Here is a 26,648-nt window from a genome sequence, read left to right on the forward strand (position 1 = left end):
GGGAGCAATTATTGAATTTATTACAAACTCAATGCTCAACATAAATTTTGGGGACACATTCAGAAATTATTTTTTTGTTGCGGACATGCTAAATCTAGTAGATTGTGTCAATAAGTATTCAATGCAACAAATTTATTGCATTAAACAAATAAATAAAATGAATAAAAATTTTATTATCGCCTTCTTCAAGATGTAGAAACCATCTTTAATAAAGAGCTAGTTCTCCAGAATGTGAACTGTGACAAGCCAGTATGCAGTAGGCTTTTGCATGCCTCCAGAGGGCTGCCATCACAAATTGTGGGGCCTGGGTCTGAAAAAATAGGCAGGCAAGCCCCCCCCCACCACAGCCACACACAAACACTGCCACAATCACACACACTGTCCCATAGCCACATACACCTGCCTGCCCCAGCCCCTCACAGCTCCAGCTTCCCATTCCGAGCCCCCTTCAGCCCCCCACGCTTACCCTTCTAGGAACGGGTTGCCCTAATTGGAGAGCTGCAGCCAGGACCAGTGATCGCATGCATTGAGCAGATAACCATGGAAATACAGAGATGGTGGAGGTATTTCAAATTTGCTGCTGACTGCGAGCCAATCGGAGCTCGCGGACTGGCAGTCAGGAGCTCCTGATTGGCTTCCAGTTGCCGCTAAATTCAATATACCAAAGGCGGCTCTGTCCAGCCATGGTTGTCTGGATCAATACTGTTGCCACCTGGGACCCCTCTCAGTCCTGGCCCCAGGACTAAAGTACCGTCCATCCCCCCTTGATTGCGGCCGTGTGATTATACATGCATGTTTCTGTACACACAGGCTGTGTGACTTGATTGATGAACCACATCTACTATGTATTCTCCCAAACGATGAGAATTTTGTCTTCTTGTAAAATATTGTAGTGCTATAAACAGAGTGATTCTTAAGAATGCCAACATCAAAATAAGAGAGGCAACCTAGTGACCCCAGCTCAAATCACAGTGCCTTATGTCTGTTCCAGGTTTTAAATATTAGACTGCATCTTCCACTGGGCAAAGAAATTGTGAAGAATATTTTATTATACTTAAAATATATGTACAGATCCAGAATGACGACAATACAAGGAAACATCTTAGTCGCCACTTTCAAAGATTTCCCAAAGAAATAAATTTACATAACAAATCACAAACAGCAAAAAAAGGGAGTTATTACTCTTTCCCACATAAAATAAATCACTAAGGTTAGCGAGATAGTTTAAAATAGAAAGAACCAGTAATTCAGAAAACACCTCTCTGATAAAAAAAAGTGAATAGCACAAGTAGCTGAAGTCCAATATATTGGTCAAACTTGTGCTAAACTCAGAAGAGAGACATACCAAGGTCAGTCTAGGTAGCAGGGGAGGGCTGGCAACGGTGAGAGAATTTGCAATTGCCCATACATCACTTTAAGAAATTAGGGCCAAAACTGTAATGGGAGGATCTTTATTCAGAGCTAAATTCATAGTATAAGTACAATTTACTGTACAACAAGTGGCTGACCCATATCAGCAGTAACATGCTGCAGCATATTTTCTTCAGAAGAGGATATAATTACAGCAATGACTAGCCGGATGAGAACAGGCCATATCATTAAAGGGGAGCAGTCTCCTACACACAGTGGAAGCATCAACTTTCTAAAAACTAGATCACCTTTAACCCTTGTACTACATGCAATCCCTTCACAATAAGCGTTTTATCATTCACTCTATTTAGCAGGGTGCCAGCAATATAGCTGGGTCTTCTGCTGATGGTCCCCATGACCTGCTTTCATATCGCTAGTCATAGGAACTTTCCATGAAGGTACAAATTATTCTGACCAATGCCAAGGCCATATAAAAAGATGAATAACTGTTTTAAACACATGAATGAAATGGTAAAAGTACTTTGCAGCAACCACCGAACAATTCTGAACCCCTTTATTAGTATGTGAGTGACCGGAGGTGCCGGCTGAAGCTTATATTTTACTTGCAATGGGCATGTCCTTTCCCCATGCATGAAATCTCTCTTTCCTATGGAGAGAACACAACAGTGCCAAATGTGATATTCCAACTGTATGTAACTGCTGGACCCAGCTTAATAGAGTAAATGATGGGGACCCCAGGGGAGGAACCTTCAAAGTACCACTACTGACAAGGAAGAGAATGTAGTACAGGGTTTATTTAAAGTGAAAACCATTTTCAATAAATTAGACACGTTGAATGGCATCACTGTGCCATTAGCCAACTACATCTGCTTGTCCATGGGTAAAACGTAGCCAGCCCTCCTATGATAACTAGGCTTTACAGGGTTCTATTAAAGGAAGATGCAGGTAAGTCTGGAAAATGACAGTGATGATTAACATATGTAGGTAACTAGAGAGGACTACTACCAATAGAAGTTCTACTGAAAAACAGCTATCTGATGACTAACTTACACAGTGAATTGCTAAGTGAGAATGGTACAACTGGAGTGAGCACTGGCTCCGGCTGAGCATGCTCTAGCTCCAGTGTCTGACCTGGGCTTTCCCAGGCTAGCACTTTCTCTTCACAAGACTGGGAAGCTGTAAAGAAACATACTGATTAACAAAACAGAGGAAACAAAAAAAAAAAATGATCATAAGTTAAGCAAACATACAATAATATAACATAAAAAGGAAGAGATGGTAAATAGAAAATAATCAAATAAAAACACTGTTGGATTGCCCTGTTGTACACCATAAATCACCTACAATGCTGATACTCAGACTTCGATTACAGTGTAGCCAGCCAACTTTTTCCTGGCCTCTTTCCCTAATACTGCAGCACTCCTATTGCCATACCTATTGGCATCCCATCTGTATTAAAAAATGAAGAACCTATTTCAGCCCATGGATAAATGTTTACATTATATATTACCACCAAGCACATAAAAAAAAAGCTATTGGAGTCAAAGTGAACAGGGTGCTGATCTAGGCAGCCTGCGCTCTGACATAGGTGCCCTTCCAGAAGTCCAGGCCAGCTAATCTCGAAGAAAAAGTTTGTTCTAGTTAATTACCTTGTAATTAACTGTCTGTTTACCACTCCCATTTAGAATGTAAGCTCTCACGAGTAGGGCCCTCTTCCCTCATGTGCTTATACTTTTCTTACTTTAATGATCATCAACTGCACCAAATCCAGCAGTCTTCTGCCACCTGATACTTATATCAGTGTTATCTGCTGATGTAGCTATGTTTATTTACCCTGTACTTGTCCTATATTGCCTTCAACTGTAAGTCACTATTTTCCTGTTTTGATTATTTGTTTATGTACTCTATAATTGGGCGCTGCGGATCCCTTGTGGCACCATATAAATAAAGGATAATAATAATAATAATAATAAAATTAGCTTTGCTCTGCTGTGATGTGACACATACATGCATAAAGTAATACAGAAAGGATACAGCTACAATTTCTAATTATACTAGACTGTCCATGTTGTGACCTGCTGGTCAAGTAAAGGTTTTAAAATCTTTTCAGAGGACCGGCTGCAGAGCTCCTCTGCTTCTACTGCACGACTTTGGGCCTGATTCAGAGATGGCCGTAGTTTATACAGCAGCTGCTATATGAAAATATGCAAAAGCAACAGTACTTGTCTAGAGTCAACTGAATCCTGCATGCTAGCTTGATCTGCTGCGTCCGTAGACTCAGCAATGGATCACTTGCGTGAACATTGCCCATCTGAGTAACCCTCTGGATATGTGTCAGAAAAGAAGCAGACCCTGGCCTTGACAGCCCCCCTTCCTTTGTAGAACAGTCACTGGCGACCGCCCCAAACGGCCACAGCATGTCAATCACGCTGCATCTTGGGGGCACTGTGAGCAACAGTGCAGGACCCGTACTACGCATAACCATCAGGTTAGTTAGTACGTAAACCATCGGGTTTAGGTACTAATCTGAACCCGACCCTTTGTTCATTATTAGTTTACTTGTCTTACAAATATGGTCTATGCATAATAGTATGAAAGGTAAATTCATGGTTTATGGTGCCCCTTATCGCCATCACATAACCGCTGGTAAGCTGCAGAGCAGTAATGAATGGTGTGTAGAGGAACCATACAGAACCAAAACATGATTTCAGAGCTAATTTATAAACCCTTATACTGTAGTTCATCGTGAAGATGTCTAAACTATTTTTGGGAAACATTCATATACTCTATAAATCTACTAGGTGTTGTTGTCAGATACATGATTATATTGACATTAAACCATAATATATGTGCAGGTCAAACCTAAATCTCCACCAAGCCTCTGTACAGCACTATTGCCCTCCCCGAGAAGCTGTAGCCCTCCATGACCACACTGTGCACAGTATCCAGCCTGTACGTGTAATAGTAGTAGACAAAACAGGAAATGTTAGCCTAATATAACGCGTTCCAAAATAGAAATACATAATCCAAAATATTCTGCATTAATCAGATTACTACATTATGTGAAGTGGATATAATCCTACGATCCTTCTGCCCTAGTCTACAATCCCATAGAGCGCAGGTTCTCAAACTCGGTCCTCAGGACCCCACACAGTGCATGTTTTGTAGGTAACCCAGCAGGTGCACAGGTGTATTAATTACTCACTGACGCATTTTAAAAGGTCCACAGGTGGAGTTAATTACTTCACTTGTGATTCTGTGAGGGGACCTGCAAAACATGCACTGTGTGGGGTCCTGAGGACCGAGTTTGAGAGCCTGTGCCATAGAGTATCTAATGTCACACTTATTTATGATTTCCCTACTAGGAGAGCACATATCTTCTGATGCTGAGCTACAAAGCCAAACTACAGGAGAAAAGGGAGTCACAGGAACATGCAGACTATAGAAAATAGAACATAGAAGGTTTTGTACATTCTAATTGTCACAAGGGTCTGGCATTACAAAAGGTCTATGTGGACAGAGCACAACACCATACAGAGGGCGAGAAGGGTATAACACAGCAATCCATTCTTCACTTACTGGCTGCACCACACAGACCAAACTGTGACTGCAAGGACTGAGTCTGTGTTTTGCTCTCGCCTTGGCTCCATCCTTGGAGAAGCAAAGGGCCATCCCCAGGATAGAGAAGAGATGCTGATCGGTATGCAGCAAATTAATAAATGCACAGGAAACAGGAAGGTAATCATTACATAAAAAAAAAAAAACTGAAATAATAAGTTATTTACAAGGATGGTCATAGATATTCAGGTGATCACAAGTAACCCAGTGTTAATTACAATGGTAAATAAAGGGCAGGCTAATTCTTGCAAAGAGCTAGCTAAAGTGACCATTTAGGAAATAGCTCTGCTTAGATTCATTTCTAAACCTAGTATTCACTATAGATGACTATATAAATGTATTCCATTATTCAACTATAAAACATTGTTTAGTAAGGAAAGTTAAACTGATTCAATTCCTAGGAGATTCTAATAACAATATGTAAAACTTGAGTTTATAGCAAACAAACCGGGAATATATATATAGGAGATAAAAGTTGTTGATTTTTCAGTAAAAGCAACTGGCATCCTCTATACTACGGAATACAAGCGTTATTCAGATCAACTCCATTGTCTATCTTCTTGATTACTTTTCGTTATTGTAATCCACTACATTTCCACCTATACTAGCAGGCCTCATGATATGACTGTGTACCTGTAAGAACAGCTGGCACCTGAACTGGTAACAGTACTGTAACTGCTAATCAATTTCCTTCTACACATGCAACTGTTTGAGATTTGTTCTAAAAGAAACGGAGGTCTGCAGTAGAGCTAAATACAGGTCTCATTAACCCAATGGTTAACTATCCGCTTGTTTGGGTGACCATGTTTAGTCTCATACAGAGTTCCAGACATACAGTAAAAAAGTGGGTGTGCCAAGATACAGATGTGTCCTCTTACATCTTTGCTCTGCGCGCTATAAGTTGCGTTAGACATAACACGTGACTGCCGTGTGACTCTGTAGTGCTGAGCGTCTTTTTGCATTTTTGTCTGCAACAATACATCATAGACGCAATGTAATGCAACAGGAAGCACGAACACTGTAACGTGGCATTTTGGATGCAGATACAGCAGAAATTACACAGAATATAGGCATGCCGCATATCATTTTAATCAGCAGAAGCTGTTCATGTCCCCTATTATATTACATTGTGTCTAAGACGCATTTTCATGGAAAAAGACGCACGGCGCCACCAAATCCCACCACGGCATGGCGTGACTTGAAGGGCTGTTTAGCGTGACTGCAGCAAAAGGACACATCTGTAGGTCATAAAAATTATATTAAGCAAATATATGTTATGAAGTGTTTTCTTGTTGGACACCATTTTCCACTATAAAGTTACAGCTTGCTCTCTGCAGATCTGTTTTGTTGTCCAGTACAAATAAATAATAACATATAGCCGATATGTCCTGATAAGTACCGTACAACTCACTGCAGACAGAATACAATTTGCAGCCACCAGGGGGGAGGCTGTTGCAGAGATTGAACAAAAGGCAATGTCAAAAAAATCAACAATTCTCAAAATGCTGTTTAATGCAGAGGTTCACAAACATTCCTGAATCACGGAGACCTGTAATATCAGCATTTTTTTTCACAGCAACCCATGGTCAATAGTTTGTTATTAATAAAGTCAGAAAATAAAATATTAAATTAAGAAAACGTTGCTTACCTATCGTCTTTAGATAAGTTATGTGGAGCTTGGACTTCTGTTTGTACACATTTTATCATAGGCAGCCACTATCACATTGACCATAAAGAATTTGATTTGGTCTTGGACCATCAACCCGTGACATCCCTGGCCTTTTGTAACAATCTACTGTACATCAGACTCTTTAATAAAATGTCACTAATGTTTATAGATCACACTACGCCAGCTGCCTTTGACTGGCTAATTAAGTGCAAAACATGGAACTCACTTGTAAACTTGTATCAAACCTTTGGAAGCGGTAAAGTGGAGAAGTTGCCCATAACATTCAATCAACTTCTGTCATTTTTTAGAATGTGCTAGATACTGTAAATGATTAGCCAGAATTTGACTAGTTGCTACGGGCAACTTCTCCATCTCTCAGGTTTGATACATCTCCCCCTTAAAGATGATTTTTGGTAGCACCGCTGCACCTGATATATATATATCAGTGACATGCGGTGAGGTAAATGGCTCAGGAGGCACTGACTAGCATCAGAGCCAGATTTACACACAATATATGAGCCAAGGGGTTCATGTGGGCATTATACACAGGTGCAGCAGTATACTGCTGGAGATTTGGTGAGTTATGATCAGAGATATCCAGAAAACGTAGGCAGGTGAAGTAGTGCCTGACGTTCTTTTTTTTTTCTATAAAAAGGATTAGAATAATACACAGAAGATATTTATAATATATTCTTCGTATTTTTTCAAATCATCTTTATAGTTAAATCTCCGGAGCATACTGGAGCATGACAGGGCTCTGCCTAACTTCATTGCACATCACTAATAAACGGTATATCACATATATATTTTAAACTAAACACAAGGTGAGATGTAATAGCATCCGAGTTTGCTAGAGGTGCGGGTTGCCGGCCGAACTCAGACGGTTTTTTAAAGCGGCAATCCTTTACAAGGCATGGTTTTGCCTTGTAAATGGTTGCCCCTTTTAAAAGACTGTCCGAGTTCGGGCGGCATCCCCCACTTCCGGCAAACTGCTGTTACATCTCGGCTAATATAATTACAGTATTATAAGGTTAGTTCTATGATCAGCTTCCCTGACTCTTTATCTGGTCAGAATATTATAGTGTTTGTAAGTTGTCACATGTTAACAGTAACAGAGTGTTCCACAGGAAACAATGAGACAAAATCAATGACTGATTCTTAACGCACTAATTCATTGGTGAGGATTCTTATTGAAGGTGGCACTTCATGATTGCTCAATGTTATTTTCCCTTTTAGCATCATAAATAAATAAGCACTGACATGTACAAAAGATTTACGCTTACTCCCCATACTCTGCTCCATCTTCGTAAAGTACATGTTGTCTCAGCATTTCACTGCATTATTAAAGAGATGCAACACATCCTGTTACTATGATCTGGGGCAGTGCAACCCTGAGAGATGGAACTAACATGGGTAAAGCACAGCACTGCTTCAATGTCAGTGTTCTAGCAGACATATTGTTGGAGCCAAATTAATACAGTCATGGAAAGTAATATGCCAAATACACTGCTGAATCCGTATTTGTAGGTTGACTGGCAGCAAGAAGTTATTGAAGATATTTAAACAGTAAATAAAACTGCACTTTTGGGTTCCAGATAAATGATCATTGCTAGCTTATTGTAAACTGTGTCAATGGACTGGGGCACAAATAACTACACTTGTAGGGAGCCCACAGATATAGCTCTGTGTTTACAATGAGAAGCAGCCAGCAGGCTTTATGGGACAGGGACTTAAACAAATTGTGCTGCAAATCTTTAAATAAGGATTTTTACCTTTAGTCGTAGACCTAATAATGATTAAATGGGTTATATATACTTTTACTATATATACAATTAACTGTGCATACTATAGGGGGGTGGGGGCACTTAAAAAGTACAAAATATAAGAATGAAAAACTGTACATCTCTGCTAATTTAAAAGGAAAAACAAATGTGATCATTAATGTATAATAACCAGGTCTGTATATTTCTTATGTACATTAGCCACATGGCTGAGAAGGGACACGTACAATTCAATTCCATGCAGACTTATCTATCTTCGTTTTACAACATTGGTTTTTACCAACCACCTATTTTCCCCAGTAAAATATTGGAGGTTGCGTCGGATAAAGGGCAATGAGCATGTAGGGTGCAGAAGTTTTATTTAAGGTCATGACCTTAAAATGACTCAGGATGCTTCAACTCTAAATACAATCTTGACAATATAAAACAAAGACATTGCACAGCACAAACACAGTGATTCAAGTTAACACAGCAGCTACATGTCGTCTTGCCGGAACAGATCAGTGTGCTACGTGCCGCCAGGAATATATCTACCTTTTGAGTCTTCGTCTTCAGTGGTGGTATTACAGCTCTCGGTTGATCCCTGTAAAAGAAAAATTTACATTATAACACATTCCAAGAAACAAAGTAAAATCAAAACCCTGAAAAACAGGACTATAGTAACCAAACTTCATAATGTTGTGGGTCTGCCACCTACGCATAAGGAACAAGTCATATCACTGAGTCATCAGCAAACTGCATTCTCATAATTATTGGTTTAGCTGACAAAATGGATGTCTCCACTGTGTAGGTGGACTACCTCGTTTGAAACAGTGTTGTGGAGTTGAGAAGTGCAGACAGATGCAGTAGCTTCACTGCAATTAAAATAGCTCACGTTTCTTAAGGTGTAAAATAGAATGCGTATTTCAGTGACATTGTGTCACAACAATAATGTATTGTTTAAAATATATTATTCCGAATAAAATATGAAATTGTAGTAGGGACAGCATGATTCCGCATGAGGTTAATGTGAAACGGCAGGATAGTCTGTTGTAAGCCACAGCAGGGCTAATCATTACAATTTGTCTGCTACCTTTAAATATGTGTTGGTTCAGTAGTCATTGCTCCTTATGCCAGCAAGTGGCCAGGCAATAGGTTGGGGGTCTGGGGTTACGTTAGGAACCATTTGTAGTCTGTACTACTTGTGATTACCAGTACTCAGAATGTTGTGCTGCTGTTTTAAAGACCACCTGTAAAACCTGACCTGCAAAAACTACATGCACTATGTAACCCACCTGAGGTCTATGGAGTCTATTCAGTGCATGTTGAATCCTTTCCGACGGAGAGGATCAGACAATGCAGTAATCAATTTGCGGGCAAATCAGACTGGTTTTGCCCATTTTCGATAATGCTAATCCGACTATTTTTAAAGTCAGATTGATAATGAAGAAAACGGGACTAAAACCTGTCGGATTTGGCCGCAAATCCAAAAAAACATGTGGATACGCAGCTAATTCCACTGATCCACGTGTTTTCCGACAAGTCAGAAAAACAGCAGGACCACTGAAAAGATCGAATCATGATTCGACCTAAAAAAAGTCGGAAACTGCCGTCTTTCCGACCTCAATTGAATAGACCCCTATTATTATTATCCAGGGGAGGAAAGGTAGATTTGAGTGTCATCAGCATAGAGGTGATATTGGAAGTTTAAAGAACTAATGAGTTCACCTGGTTCTGTCACAAAATACTGTAACTTTTCCATCTCTGGTTTACAAGCGGGTGCTGTAATTGCTGGAAGGTACAATCATGTTGATGAAATGTAACTGATAAGTATGGATTATCATTAGTGTTTCTATTGGTTTCCCGGAAAAAGCACCATGATGAAACAACTAATTTTATCTATATATATATTTTTTTTTTCAAGAGGAAACGATTTGTTGACAGATAAGTATACCTTCTCCATAGTAATTAAAGGATAAATTACATATTTAACTTTTTGCAAATATTATTTCTCATGACCTGCACTTTAAAATAAGATTTTACTCACCGGTAAATCTATTTCTCGTAGTCCGTAGTGGATGCTGGGAACTCCGTAAGGACCATGGGGAATAGCGGCTCCGCAGGAGACTGGGCACAACTAAAGAAAGCTTTAGGTCACCTGGTGTGCACTGGCTCCTCCCACTATGACCCTCCTCCAAGCCTCAGTTAGGACACTGTGCCCGGACGAGCTGACATAATAAGGAAGGATTTTGAATCCCGGGTAAGACTCATACCAGCCACACCGTATAACTCGTGATACTATACCCAGTTAACAGTATGAATATAACTGAGCCTCTCAACAGATGGCTCAACAATAACCCTTTAGTTAGGCAATAACTATATACAAGTATTGCAGACAATCCGCACTTGGGATGGGCGCCCAGCATCCACTACGGACTACGAGAAATAGATTTACCGGTGAGTAAAATCTTATTTTCTCTGACGTCCTAGTGGATGCTGGGAACTCCGTAAGGACCATGGGGATTATACCAAAGCTCCCAAACGGGCGGGAGAGTGCGGATGACTCTGCAGCACCGAATGAGAGAACTCCAGGTCCTCCTCAGCCAGGGTATCAATTTTATAGAATTTAGCAAACGTGTTTGCCCCTGACCAAGTTGCAGCTTGGCAAAGTTGGAAAGCCGAGACCCCTCGGGCAGCTGCCCAAGATGAGCCCACCTTCCTTGTGGAATGGGCTTTTACAGATTTTGGCTGCGGTAGTCCAGCCGCAGAATGCGCCAGCTGAATTGTGCTACAAATCCAGCGAGCAATAGTCTGCTTAGAAGCAGGAGCACCCAGTTTGCTGGGTGCATACAGGATAAACAGCGAGTCAGTTCTCCTGACTCTAGCCGTCCTGGAAACATAATTTTTCAAGGCCCTGACTACGTCCAGTAACTTGGAATCCTCCAAGTCCCTAGTAGCCGCAGGCACTACAATAGGTTGGTTCAAGTGAAAAGCTGATATCACCTTAGGGAGAAACTGGGGACGAGTCCTCAATTCTGCCCTATCCATATGGAAAATCAGAGAAGGACTTTTATATGACAAAGCCGCCAATTCTGATACACGCCTGGCCGAAGCCAAGGCCAATAATATGACCACTTTCCGCGTGAGATATTTTAGATCCACGGTTTTTAGTGGCTCACACCAATGTGATTTTAAGAAACTCAACACCACGTTGAGAACCCAAGGTGCCACTGGAGGCACAACCGGGGGCTGAATATGCAGCACTCCTTTTACAATGTCTGAACTTCAGGTACTGAAGCTAGTTCTTTCTGGAAGAAAATCGACAGAGCCGAGATCTGTACCTTAATGGAGCCTAATTTTAGGCCCATAGACACTCCTGCTTGTAGGAAATGCAGAAATCGACCTAGTTGAAATTCCTCTGTTGGGGCCTTTTTTGGCCTCACACCAAGCAACATATTTTCGCCATATGCGGTGATAATGTTTTGCAGTTACATCTTTCCTGGCTTGAATCAGCGTAGGAATGACTTCCTCCGGAATGCCCTTTTCCTTTAGGATCCGGCGTTCAACCGCCATGCCGTCAAAACGTAGCCGCGGTAAGTCTTGGAACAGACAGGGCCCCTGCTGCCGCAGGTCCTGTCTGAGCGGCAGAGGCCATGGGTCCTCTGATATAATTTCTTGAAGTTCTGGGTACCAAGCTCTTCTTGGCCAATCCGGAACCACGAGCATCGTTCTTACTCCTCGCCTTCCTATTATTCTCAGTACCTTTTGTATGAGAGGCAGAGGGGGGAACACATAAACCGACTGGTACACCCACGGTGTTACCAGAGCGTCCACAGCTATCGCCTGAGTGTCCTTTGACCTGGCGCAATATCTTTTATAGCTTTTTGTTGAGGCGGGACGCCATCATGTCCACCTGTGGCCTTTCCCAATAGTGTACAATCCTTTGGAAGACTTCTGGATGAAATCCCCACTCTCCCGGGTGGAGGCCGTGTCTGCTGAGAAGATCTGCTTCCCAGTCGTCCACTCCGGGAATGAATACTGCTGACAGTGTTAACACATGATTTTCCGCCCATCGGAGAATCCTTGTGGCTTCTGTCATCGCCATCCTGCTTCTTGTGCCGCCCCGTTGGTTTACATGGGCGACTGCCGTGATGTTGTCTGATTGGATCAGTACCGGCTGGTTTTGAAGCAGAGGCCTTGCCTGACTCAGGGCATTGTAAATGGCCCTCAGTTCCAGAATATTTATGTGTAGGGAAGTCACCTGACTTGACCAAAGTCCCTGGAAGTTTTTTCCCTGTGTGACTGCCCCCCAGCCTCAAAGGCTGGCATCCATGGTCACTAGGACCTAGTCCTGTATGCCGAACCTGCGGCCCTCTTGAAGATGGGCACTCTGCAGCCACCACAGTAGAGATACCCTGGTCCTTGAAGACAGGGTTATCAGCCGATGCATCTGAAGCTGTGATCCGGACCACTTGTCCAACAAGTCCCACTGAAAAGTTCTTGCATGGAACCTGCCGAATGGGATTGCTTCGTAGGAAGCTACCATTTTTTCCCAGGACTCGCGTGCAATGATGCACCGATACCTGTTTTGGCTTCAGGAGGTCTCTGACTAGAGATGACAGCTCCTTGGCTTTCTCCTCGGGAAAAACACTTATTTCTGTTCTGTGTCCAGAACCATCCCCAGGAACAGTAGACGTGTCGTAGGAACCAGCTGTGACTTTGGACTGTTTAGAGTCCAACCGTGCTGTTGTAGCACTTTCCAAAATAGTGCTACCCCGACTAGCAACTGCTCCTTGGACCTTGCCCTTATAAGGAGATTGTCCAAGTACGGGATAATTAAAACTCCCTTTTTTCGAAGGAGTATCATCATTTCGGCCATTACCTTGGTAAACACCCTCGGTGCCATGTACAGTCCAAACGGCAGTGTCTGGACTTGGTAATGGTAATCCTGTACCACAAATCTGAGGTACTCCTGGCGAGGATGGTAAATGGGGACATGCAGGTAAGCATCCTTGATGTCCCGGGATCCCATGTAATCCCCCTCGTCTAGGCTTGCAATAACCGCCCTGAGCGATTCCATCTTGAACTTGAATTTTTTTATGTATGTGTTCAAGGATTTTAAATATAAAATGGGTCACACCGAACCATGCGGTTTCGGTACCCCAAACCGTGTGGAATAGTAACCCCGTCCTTGTTGAAGTAGGGGCACCTTGAGTATTACCTGCTGGGAATACAGCTTATTAATTGCCTCTAGCGCAGCCTCCCTGCCTGAGGGAGTTGTCGGCAAGGCATATTTGAGGAAACGGCGGGGGGGAGACATCTCGAATTCCAGCTTGTACCCCTGAAATACTACTTGAATGAAACAGGGATCCACCTGTGAGCGAGCCCACTGATCGCTGAAATTTTTGAGACGGCCCCCCACCGTACCTGGCTACACCTGTGGAGCCCCCGCGTCATGCTGTGGACTCAGAGGAAGCGAGAGAAGAATTTTGATTCTGGGAACAGGCTGACTGGTGCAGCTTTTTCCCTCTTCCCATGTCTCTGTACAGAAAGGAAGCGCCTTTGACCCGCTTGCTTTTCTGAAGCCGAAAGGACTGTACCTGATAATACAGTGCTTTCTTAGTCTGTGAGGAAACCTGAGGTAATGGATACGAGGTCCCAGAGACCATCCCCAAATAATTCCTCACCCTTATAAGGCAGAGTCTCTATGCGCCTTTTAAATTCAGCATCACCTGTCCAGTGACAGGTCTCTAATACCCTCCTGACAGAATGGACATTACATTCATTTTGGATGCCAGCCGGCAAAATATCCCTCTGTGCATCCCTCATATATAAGACGACGTCTTTAATATGTTCTCATGTTTGACAGGGTCACCGACCACGCTGCAGCAGCACGATCTGCAGGTCTCAGTCTAGTACCTGAGTGTGTAAATACAGACTTCAGGATAGCCTCCTGCTTTTTATCAGCAGGTACCTTCAAAGTGGCCGTATCCTAAGACGGCAGTGCCACCTTTTTTGACAACCGTGTGAGCGCCTTATCCACCCTAGGGGATATCTCCCAGCGTAACTTATCCTCTGGCGGGAAAGGGTACGCCATCAGTAACTTTTTAGATTTGGGGGGAACCCACGCTTTTCACACACTTCATTCATTCATCTGATGGGGGAACAAAACACCGCCTGCTTTTTCTCCCCAAACATAAAACCCTTTTTTAGTGGTACTTGGGTTAATGTCAGAAATGTGTAACACATTTTTTATTGCCGGGATCAAGTCACGGATGTTCCTAGTGGATTGTGTATATGTCTCAACCTTGTCGACACTGGAGTCAGACTCCGTGTCGACATCTGTGTCTGCCATCTGAGTGAGCGGGCGTTTTTGAGCCCCGATGGCCTTTGAGACGCCTGGGCAGGCGCGGACTGAGAAGCCGGCTGTCCCACAGCTGTTACGTCATCCACCCTTTTATGTAAGGAGTTGACACTGTCGGTTAATACCTTTCACCTAACCATCCACTCTGGTGTCGGTCCCACAGGGGGCGACATCACATTTATCGGCATCTGCTCCGTCACCATATAAGCCTCCTCATTAAACATGTCGACACAGCTGTACCGACACACCGCACACACACAGGGAATGCTCTGACTGAGGACAGGACCCCACAAAGCCCTTTGGGGAGACAGAGAGAGAGTATGCCAGCACACACCAGAGCGCTATATAATGTGGGGATTAATACTATAACTGAGTGAAATTTCCCCAATAGCTGCTTGTATATATAATATTGCGCCTAAATTTAGTGCCCCCCCTCTCTTTTTAACCCTTTGAGCCTGAAAACTACAGGGGAGAGCCTGGGGATCTTTCTTCCAGCTGCACTGTGAAGAGAAAATGGCGCCAGTGTGTCTGAGGGAGATAGCTCCGCCCCTTTTTCGCAGACTTTTCTCCCGCTTTTTTCTGGATTCTGGCAGGGGTATTTACCACATATATAGCCTCTGGGGCTATATATTGTGGTATTTTTGCCAGCCAAGGTGTTTTTATTGCTGCTCAGGGCGCCCCCCCCAAGCGCCCTGCACCCTCAGTGACCGGAGTGTGAAGTGTGTATGAGGAGCAATGGCGCACAGCTGCAGTGCTGTGCGCTACCTTGGTGAAGACTGATGTCTTCTGCCGCCGATTTTCCGGACCTCTTCTTGCTTCTGGCTCTGTAAGGGGGACGGCGGCGCGGCTCCGGGACCGAACACCAAGGCTGGGCCTGCGGTCGATCCCTCTGGAGCTAATGGTGTCCAGTAGCCTAAGAAGCCCAAGCTGGCTGCAAGCAGGCAGGTTCGCTTCTTCTCCCCTTAGTTCCTCGCTGCAGTGAGCCTGTTGCCAGCAGGTCTCACTGAAAATAAAAAACCTAATTCTATACTTTCTTTCTAGAAGCTCAGGAGAGCCCCTAGTGTGCATCCAACCTCGGCCGGGCACAAAATCTAACTGAGGCTTGGAGGAGGGTCATAGTGGGAGGAGCCAGTGCACACCAGGTGACCTAAAGCTTTCTTTAGTTGTGCCCAGTCTCCTGCGGAGCCGCTATTCCCCATGGTCCTTATGGAGTTCCCAGCATCCACTAGGACGTCAGAGAAATAAATGTTTGTGAAATGAAACGGTCTTATAAAATATAAATGAATGTCACAGGAATTCAGTCGCCATTTAATTCTTTTACCTCGACCTGGATCATTTTCCAAGGCAAACTACAGCAGGAACGAGTATTAAGTTAGACGTAGCTATAGATTAACCTTTTTTGACTGGTTTGGGTATAGGACAATTCAAAATCAAAATTCTAGACTGCACAATAATCTGGTGAAAATCCATGTGTAACTGCCTTTACTATGTAATATATTTGGTATTATCCAAGTACTGTATATCTGTATATCGCAATATTATTTGGCTAGCAATACATATAAAATATATAGGTCTCATATTAAAATAAGATCAGAAATTTAGCTGAAAATCAAATTCAAATCAAATTTTGGTTTAATTTGTAGATCATGGCCTGCACATGGATTCTGCTAGCAAAACGTAATAAAGATCTCAGAAAACCTGAAGCAGAGAAGAAAATACTGCTTTGCCTCTTACTTTTATCCCATCTGTTGCGTTGTGGACAACAGTTGTTTGAGGTTCCTAAAAAAAAAAAAAAAAGTGAAGAGGAAAAGTCAAATATTGCAAGGAAAATGTTGTACAGAAATGACAGGCAGAACAACAGGAAGACTGCGGCAGTAGCCGCGTGTACAGCAGATACAACACAGACTCCACGCACAGTAGAACAGAAGTCACTGCACTACAGTCCTCATGGATGCTACAAATACAGTACTTGTGGATGTAAGGACAGTATTTAATTGAACTTCGTGTACTGATCAACACTAGTGAGTTAATTATCATCAACATTATGTATAGGGGGAAAAAACAAACATTAGAGGCATTTTTAATTTACAAAAGTCCAATTTTATAAGGCCATCACATTATACACTGTATGTACTCCTAACATTTGGACGAAAACTGGGAAATACTGTCAGATACAGTATGATGGCAAAATGAAAAGTGCAGCAGAAACATTTAGTGATCTGCAATATCCTCATTACTATTTGAGTTTCTGAAACCTGGTAAATGTGGACATATGTATACATATTCAGTCACAATACGATAAAACAAACAAGAAAAAAGGAAAACACAAGAAAGTTCTGTAAGTGCCAGAAAACAGCCACGCAAGACATGTGATGAACTCACACACCCCAAACAGGCACCAATACATTAGATTATCAAAACCTGCAAGAGAGCAGTGAAGTTGTGTAATATTCCAAGAACATTCGAATAGAGACAAAGGCCATGAAGAACGAAATGCTATGAGATATTGGCATCTTGAAATACTATATAATGCAGAGGTTCTCAAACCCAGTGCTCAAGGAGCCCCTTACGGACCAGATCTTAAGTTTATCCATGCTTGGCTACATGTGACTTAATTAGCACCTCAGGCAATTAGATTTAATCATCTGTTCTGAGCCATGGATATATATTTTAAACCTGGACCGTTGGGGTGCCTTGATGACAGCGTTTAAGAACCTCTGATATAATATAAATAACCAAATTTACTACATGATTAAAACAATAGGGTTATTACCTTTTCCAGTACTATACATTTTATATTTTAATTTGTATTCAATCATTAATTGATCTGTTTGCTCTGAGGTGTTACAAGTAGATGTTCGCTGGAATACATGGTCTTTGCCTTCATTCTGTAGGGTTAATTCTCAAACAGCTATGGGTGATTGATGGGCCATAAGAACAATTTAATCTACAATGAAGTTTCATTATCTACAAACTGTACTATAGAATGGTGATATGGACATAACTGTGCAATTAAGGCCATTTATGCTTAAATGCGACCCATCTCTGCCACAGCCACATGAAAATGACTCAGTTACCATGAAAAGAAGTTAATACCTGTGTGAAGCTGATCAACCAAACAAAACCAAAATCCAGGGTAAGAGTTAGTTGTAAACAGTTTTCACAATAACCAATGGTGAAAATGACACACAGTGGAGAGCATGATTGGGGTCAATGGTACTAGTCTGGTGACTGCATGCATACCTCGACAATGAAGGCATGAGATCCACCATATTCTGACTGTGGGGAATTCCACTTTCTAGAACATGGTAAAATCTAAAATTACTTTATGACAACATAAGTTACCTTTCATAAAATCTATTAAGGATGGCCAAATGTCCCATGTGATGGTAAATACTAACCAAATACCCCTCTAAAGTGAGTTGTTCATACGAAGTCCCTCCTCTGTAAATTGTACATCTACCCCGTAAAATGAGTAACACTATAACAAGCCGTACCTCATCCTTGCTGATTACAGTTTTGTAAATTGGATTTAACAATAAACATAATGTTATGTTGAGTTCTATTTAACAGAATGACCCTTTGAATCTGATGTACTATCTTTTGTAGTAAAAGTTTCATAGGTTTGGTGCATAGGGGCTAGATGGTATCCTAAATAAGTAATCTATGCATCCTAATTGACACTCCTCTATCAATTCTGTTTCTGCAATTGAAAATACAGAATTCAGAATTGATTTGATTAAGACTGAAGAACATAGGTTCCATGTAACAATATTATTGAGAATGGATTTATTCTAAAACTTTAGTGCAAGGCTCTTTTTTAGAGAATGCAGTACCAGCTTAGTAAACCATGACGATGAGTTAGGTCCCATGTTAGTGTTTTCCTTACCATACCTATGCCAGATGCAGCTGGACACCTGGATCCTTTACCTTTTCACCACTGAATATAGTCACTGAAACTGTCTTACAATGCTGTGACTTCAGGCAGTGAAAAGGTTAGGGGACTGCATTAAATTAATTTGCAGACACCAGTCATTTGGGAATTCCAGGAGGCCATTGCCAATTCCCTTCCCAGCATGTTTCAGAGGAAAAAGACAGTAACCATATACCACAAACAAATTAAAACATGAACACAAGAGCAAAAGTAAAATAAAATGCAAACATGAATTTTGGATGTCACAGCACAAGCAGCATTCCCACTGCTCAATCCCAGACATTGAAAACCCAGAAATAATAGTAGACGGGGATTATACCATTGTTGTCTGCAATGGGGGGTTTTCTTTTGCTGGGCTTACTATGCTGTTTTTGTTGTTGGTCTGCGGCTGAGATAGAAAAACAGATGGTTTAGTCCTGCTGATGGGGTGAACTGGTTTAAGCTGTCACAATAAAAAGGTTTTGGTTTTCTCCTCCCAAAGACACACATACTGGAGAAAACAGCAGTTTACTCTGGAACCAGAAAGGATGGATATTTAACAATGCTGCCAAATGATATGAAGAGCAATGGGACAGAAACATACTGAAAATGTTTTGTAGCCATAGTGATCACTTAATTTACTAATAAAACCACTAGTGGATAATGTAACACAAAGACAAAAATACATAGCGGATGTGATACACACTATAACTCGTGTAAGACTTGGCATAAAGTCTAATAAGAAACTGACAATGGTAAAACAGCACAGACGACAGAAGAATAGGTATGGTCGTGATATGGTAGCCAAGCTGGGACAATAGCATGGGTAGTGCGTGATAGGCTGAATACAAGGTCCAGAGTCTTGCCCTCCACAAGTAGTATATCTATAATTCTCAGCGAATCAGTGTCTGGAGAGGGATCTGCAGCTTGGCCACACACACTTGCTATTTATGTGTCACCATGACAACAATCCCTCAGTGGGAAACATGTCCATGTAAGACAGTTATGTCTGTAATCACCTATTTGAGGTAATTAAAATGTAAACTGTATATTTTGCAGAATTACCTCATATGTACAAATACTGACCAACCTGTGATGCACCAAAATAATTTTAAGAATACCATACTTATCACGTTACAAGTGACCTCTTCCTGACTATGAGTTATCAAATGTCATTTTTATTCTAAATTGCCCTATAACAGTCCTATTTTGTCCCAATAAAAAAAATGTAAACCTGAGTTCTTATTAAAGGGTCTAGAAATGATACACCTGCTTTAGTACAATTTAGTTGGAAAATATTTGTGTATAAAGCTTACTGCAGTCGACACAAAGAAAGCATTAGCTGACGCTCACAAGCATTACCCGATAAACAGAATCATATAGTAGGAGATCCAACTAAGCTTTTGCAAAATCCCACTGCATAGTAAGGAACGCTCCTTAAATGCAAACTTTCAATTCCTCATTTTAATAATCTTGCATCTAAAGAGAAAATTTGTTTCTGCACTGCTCCGCAAATTTAGGAGAACCGCTTTCCTGGCTTCAAATGATGTCCGGAACAGCCCCACTGCGTCCAACTCCTCTCGTCAACCTACAGTACTGTATGCAAACTTCTGCTCCTGTACAAAGCACTTATCTTGCTCTGCAAACATGTAACCTTTACGGAAATACTGCACAAAGCAGGTCAAAAGCTGGCATTACACTTTTGTGCATGCAGTGTGTGTGCAAAAAAACAAAAAAGTCAGTCTAGAGAAATATGAGGAGTGAGAAAATTCCTGCTCTAAAAAGGTAAAAAACAAAAACAACTACAGTGCCTTAACAGAGATAGCTACTTACATTCACTATCCAACATTACAGACAAATCTGCCATTGGGTGATAATCCTGTTATGGTGGAATTTTGATCCAACATTCCCTATCATCCACTAGCTAGCCAGGTATGCTAGATGCTGTATGCGGCAAAAAAAATCTATCCAACTACATAAAACATTTTTAATTTATGTATGTTTTATGGTGTCACTTTTATGAAAACTGGCTCACAGGCATACTTGTAAAAAATGTAAAAATAAAAGGTCTGTAACAGCAAGTAACCGCATTTGTCCGCCCACATATTTTATCCTTCAAATTAGAAGACTAACCATGATTTGCTTCTGCATACTCTAAGCTCTGCCGCCTGCACAAATCGCTCATGTCACATTAGCCCTTCTTATTCAGATTACTTGAAATATTGAAATAAAAGGCCAGACTGATTGTCATAGAGTCATAGGTGGAGTACTTATTGTGCCGTTATCTGTACACCCAACTTAATAAATTGTAATGACACTGTGTTGTGAATTAGCAAAGAAATAAGCAAGCCCATAATATATATATATATATATATATATATATATATATATATATTTATTTTCAGTCTGCTATTAATAACTGATAAATCTTCTAATTACCCAGTGACTACCATGGAAACCACATGCACATGGTACATCTACTGTGTTCACAATATAGAAAAGTGGCCACCATAAGAACACAAGGAGGATTAATATGCAAATGCTAATGTCAGCCCTCCCCCTGTGCACTGCATGTGACAGAGTACAAGCAATGAAAACAGTCGCTGAGAGAACAAGCGCTGAGAACGGTCATGGACAGTGCAACTATGTTGGCAGTTCTGAACATTCCATCATCAGTGCACAAGCAACACTTGTTACAGCCCATGGGCTGATCAGTGTTTTCTTCTAAAATCTGTCTAACTTGGTCTCTGTGGTTGTGAATCTGCCGTTAGGAAGGAAGCTGCTTTCACTGACACGCCCGTGACACTCCCAAAACATGCCCATAAGATGGCCTGCTGCGTAAACACTTAAGGCCACCACTCAATAACACCCATGGTTATGCACCACAAACTCTACTGAAAGCAACTCTGGGTCTAATTTAGATGCATTTGCAAAGCGGCTATAGATCACAAATTGGTCGATGTATTCTTACTGCGCATGTATCTGAACCGCAGTGCGCATGCACAGCTAGTGGCTAGCAATTGCAGTCGCACCAAGGAATTCGTTGCAAAGTGAGTGACAGTAAGTTGGCGTTTGGGGTGGTAACGAGGAGTGGTCGGCAGGTATGTCATTGCTGTTCAGACTCCATTTTCTAGGCGCACATAATTAAGCAGTTGCGATCAAACGGGCCTCATTTGCTCCCATCTTGCTCCTCTCCAATCTTTCCTCAACTCCGCAGCTAGGCTTATCTTTCTCTACCGCCGCTCCACATCTGCCACTGCCCTTCAACAAAATCTGTACTGTCTCCCATTCCCCTACAGAATCCTCTTCAAACTCCTCACCCTCACATACAAGGCCATCTCTAATTCCACTGCTCCCTACATCTCCAACCTCCTCTCCCTTCATACTCCCTCCCGCCCCATACGGTTGGCCAAAGACTGTTGCCTCTCCTCTGCCCTGGTCCTTGCTTTCCATGCTCGAGTTCAAGATTTTGCCCATACTGCACCTCTTCAGTGGAACGCGCTCCCCCGCTACATTAGACTCTCCCTGACCATGCAAAGCTTCAAACCGGCACTAAAACCCCACCTATTCATCAAAGCTTACCCTTCCGATGCAAAACCTAGTCCTGAGGCTGCTCCTCCATCCCCCTGCCTCATGCCTTGAACATCTCTGCTTTGCTTACATACTGCCATCAGGCTACCTCCCGCTTGCTTGCACCTCATAGCATCTGTCTGTCGCACCTTCCCACTAGATTGTTAGCTCTTCAGAACAGGGCCTTCTTTACTCTTGTTGTCAAAGCCCTCTTCTCAACACATTTAACTCACAGCTCTCTCCTACTCAGCGACCATCTTTATCCGCTTCTTCTCCTGCTGGTAATGGCTCATCTCTTTCTATGGCCACCAGCCCAAAGTAGTACCATGATTACTTACATCTTAGCTGTATTATGTTTGAGAATTGTGGTGCTCTTTGTTAACTGTACTCTATTTTTGTTATTTATTTACTGTAATGCTAAGTTTTGTCTCCCTGTACTGTCCTTTGTACGGCGCTGCGAAACACTTGTGGCGCCTTATAAATAAAATTTAATAATAATAATAACAATACTTGCTACAGGAGAGCCCTGAGCATCCCGGGAGAGCAGCTTAGCCTGCACATCTACAGAGGCACTCAGACTCTGCGGCATGGCCAAAATTGCAACAATGGTACCGATGAATCAGCAGTTATACGCCAAAAGATGGAAACTATGTGTTTTGTGTCTGTCTGTGTGCCGTCATTCTCCCCCTCCTGCCCCCCCCCCCCCCCTGAAATCACATGGCATTCTAAAGTAGGGTACACACTAGATGATATGTTGTCCGATCTGGCAGATCGGACCGACATATCGGTCACATTGTCTAGTGTGTACCCACAACTCCATGCTCCCGCAGGTTGTTTGCAGGGATGTCCCATCGGGCATACCAATGACCAGATGCAGGGAAATGCAGCAACGAACGATAGAACGTTCAGTGCGTATGGCATGGCCGATGTATTGTTTTATCAACCGCAGGGCTAACAACATAAATCTTGGGGCCCAGTACAGTGACATCTCTTGGGCCCCTTCAGATTATATCCCTGGTTAGCCAGAACAATTCACAAGTATTTAGTGCAGGCCACACACACACACACACACACACACACACACACACACACACACACACACACACACACACACACACACACACAGATTTCACAGTTTAAATTTAAAATTGGCATAACAAAGTTGTGTAAGCCAAAAATGCAACTGCACTGTCTGACAACAATCCGACCAAAATATTCATATTATTATAGTGTAAATACAGTCAGAAGATGAGCACAGATGCTCACTATCGGGAATCTGTGTGCAGTCAACTTCCGACTGCACTATCAGGTTCCAGACATTCCAAAAGTGAACAGTTGCTTGGCTATGGCAGCAGAAATGCCCCATCTCACCAATTTAAACTAATAAATCAAACTGGACACAGGTCAATGTGTTACCAAGTTAACACAGATGACATGAGTAAATGCCAGTCTGATGCTAATACAGTGGTGAAAAAGTCTGGGTACCTATTATTAGAGTGCCAATATTAGAGAAGTGACGCAAAGACGTTGCATTGCAGATGTGAGTATGCAGTGTACCACAACGTTTTCCCTCTTTATCCCCACATACTGTAGCTGGTTTCCTCAGTAAAACAGTATACAGACATCCCCCTTCCCTTTCATAGCTGCATACCCTCAGAGCTGTATTACAGAGATAGTATGTTTCTTGGGGCCTCTGATTTGGAAGTTAAGCAAAAAAAGAAAGTAACTGTATCTGGAACAAACCATGATGCCATGCAGGGTAAATACTGGCTATTTTGGCATGTAGCCCACAAATGTTAGACAGGTTTAATTCGACACTGCAATTTAGATTTAATTCAGTTACAGTAGATTCAAATCTAAATCCCTCTGCATGTTACATCTGACCCACATGCAGTCCAACATGGTTTTTCCCAGGTGCACAGTTACTTGTCCTTTTTTTTTTTTTTTTTTTACTTCCATAACATAATTAGGCCCTAAGTACATAGAACAACCTACCATCACATTACGGGACTTTGAGACACTAGCTATATGCAAAACTCCCAAATGTCCCGATTGGGTGTGGATGATTATATCTACAGTAAAAAGGTCTACAGGCAATAAGTCTACCACTAATGGTAGACATACATTCGGTTGACAGGGTTAAAAGGTCGACATAGAATAGGTACACAGAAGAAAAGGTTTACAGGGTCAAAAGGTTGACATGGAAATGGTCGGCACAAAAAATGGTAGACACTTTTTTTTTGGGGGGGGGGGGGGGGGTTGTTACTTTTCTGCCACAAACAAGCCCCAGTAGTGTACCACGTTCGCTCGCCATGCTTCGGACAAGTATGTTCAGCACAGGTTACTATACCACAAGCATGGTAAAGTATGATAAAGTTGTTAAAAGTAAACAAAAAAAAAATGTGTCAACCTCTGGCATGTCGACCTTTTGAACGGTCGACCTTTTACATGTTGAACTTTTGACTCTGTTGACCAAATGCATGTCTACCAATAGTGGTGGACCTATTGAATGTAGAGTTTTTAATGTATATTTATAGACAGGTTACCATCCCAATTTTGGCGGGACATTCCTAGAAAAACGGGACTGTCCTGCCAAAATCGGGACAGTTGGAAGGTATGCATATAGCTATGGGTGGGTTTACACACACCACCAGGTTCCTGTTTGCCCCACTATGTGCACAGATCTTCTATGTCGTAACAAGAATGTTGTACTGAAGTCAGTCTTGCTTAGTGATATTCCTCTGAAAGACTATACGGCCGCCAATTACTTGAGCTGTGACAATACAGTAACCTAACGGTATAAAATGTCTGCAGCACTGTAAAGCACGGACACCTCATAAGACTCTAGACAAAAAGCTACAAGGATAATTGCAGTTTGCACCAGTGAGGAATATAAATGTGGACCACAAAGAGTAGAAGCTTGCCAGCAAATATGTACAGTCTATATATACTGTAACATGTGTAATGTATTGCCTGAAGTAAGCTTTCCCTTTAGCATATGTTCATTTATATCTTAACTCCCCATCACTGGAAGGGGTTAAACTCTCCCAGCAATTTATTTTTAACTGAAACAACAGCTCATCCAGATGTCCATGGAGTATGAGTCACTACATATTAAGTTTCCTATCACAGCTCTACTAAGAGGTTTGTAATGTCAGAACCAACAGAGCTGCAGTTTCAAGTAATCTTTTACAAAGAAATCTCTGACAGTGCTGCCCTGACTGCATCCTAGCAGCTGACTAGCTTGAGGATCAATTGGCTGTAGTGAAATAATTAAGAAGGCAGGTAGATTTGTGGGCAAGGAGCCAAAAGCTTAAGGGTGACATTATGTGCACAGACCAACAGCTCTACGGCCTGAGGTGCCCAAACACACAGAAAATCCTCAAGCTGATACGGTGGTTTCAGACTTCACAGTCAAATGTGATGACTGGATCACCATCTAATGGCAATACTTTGGCATTATAGGATCCAACTGCTCAACCCCATTCTGAACCTTTCCACCTTAGGCTGAACTGGTCATTGTTCAGGGCATTTGATGTTCTGGTTCAGCGGCGCCATCAGCCTACTTATGGCAGTCCTTTAAGGAAGACTGTAGCGCTCACTCAACATTACTACCAACATTATTTTTCAACTGGGTCACTCTGTGCTTCATGCATATATCACAGTCATTTCTGAACTGAATGAACCTGAAATGAAGGCCTATGGTTATTTTAGTTTAACTTAATGTATCCCTATTGAGAATTCTGGCAGAGTGTGGGATAGCCTTTACTGTATTGCAAAAAAACAAAAACAAAAAACAACAACAAATAACCCCACTAAACTAATCATTGAGCATTTTTCTTCCATAGATTTTCCAGACACAAATTTACCAGAATTGTCTGTCTCCTTGAAGTCATTTCCAATGTCCTGCCGCTAAAGCTACCCATAAACAAGCAGATAACATCACTTGACCAGTAAGTCTGGCAACCAGGTTCATCGGGTAGATCCCAATTCCAGGTCCAATGACTGCACATAATGGAAGATCACGACCTATGCTATGCCTCTTTACATCTCTAAAAGCATTGAATTTATAAGACAAATACCCCTGCTTCGTCGTCCGCAAAGAGTATGGATGCATATACTGAACACAGGTGTACATCTCTTCTAGATAATTAAGTCACTAATAATGTAACATTTACTTATTCTATATGTTAAACTACCACGCTTATCTTATGCTAGCAGTTCTCATCTACACCTCTGATGTCTAGCAGTAGTGAGTACGTAGTGCTGGTCTGTAATTTGTTACTTGTCTGAATGGGGGCATTTTACATGATAAAACACTATAATTTCCATCTTTTATTGCAGTTATTAGTTACAGCTATTTGCTAGTAGTGGCTGTGCGTT

General features: G+C 42.0%; 1 protein-coding gene across 29 annotated transcripts in view; it reads right to left on the reverse strand.

Moving 5' to 3' along the window:
* Positions 1-26,648, reverse strand: part of CAMK2G (calcium/calmodulin dependent protein kinase II gamma) — a 711,799-nt gene that overhangs the window by 12,997 nt on the left and 672,154 nt on the right. For 10 of the 29 annotated variants that reach the window (XM_063961352.1, XM_063961351.1, XM_063961353.1 and 7 more), the window contains 4 exons: positions 19,036-19,104; positions 16,517-16,561; positions 8,974-9,022; positions 2,422-2,547 (listed from right to left, as the gene is read on the reverse strand). In XM_063961352.1, the coding sequence (XP_063817422.1) occupies positions 2,422-2,547; positions 8,974-9,022; positions 16,517-16,561; positions 19,036-19,104 (289 nt within the window). Of the gene's footprint in view, positions 1-2,421; positions 2,548-4,950; positions 5,065-8,973; positions 9,023-16,516; positions 16,562-19,035; positions 19,105-26,648 lie in introns of all 29 variants that reach the window. The other 19 variants (XM_063961360.1, XM_063961354.1, XM_063961369.1 and 16 more) reach the window with 4 other exon arrangements.

This window comes from Pseudophryne corroboree, chromosome 3 (assembly GCF_028390025.1).
Source record: "Pseudophryne corroboree isolate aPseCor3 chromosome 3, aPseCor3.hap2, whole genome shotgun sequence".
Classification (NCBI taxonomy): domain Eukaryota; kingdom Metazoa; phylum Chordata; class Amphibia; order Anura; family Myobatrachidae; genus Pseudophryne; species Pseudophryne corroboree.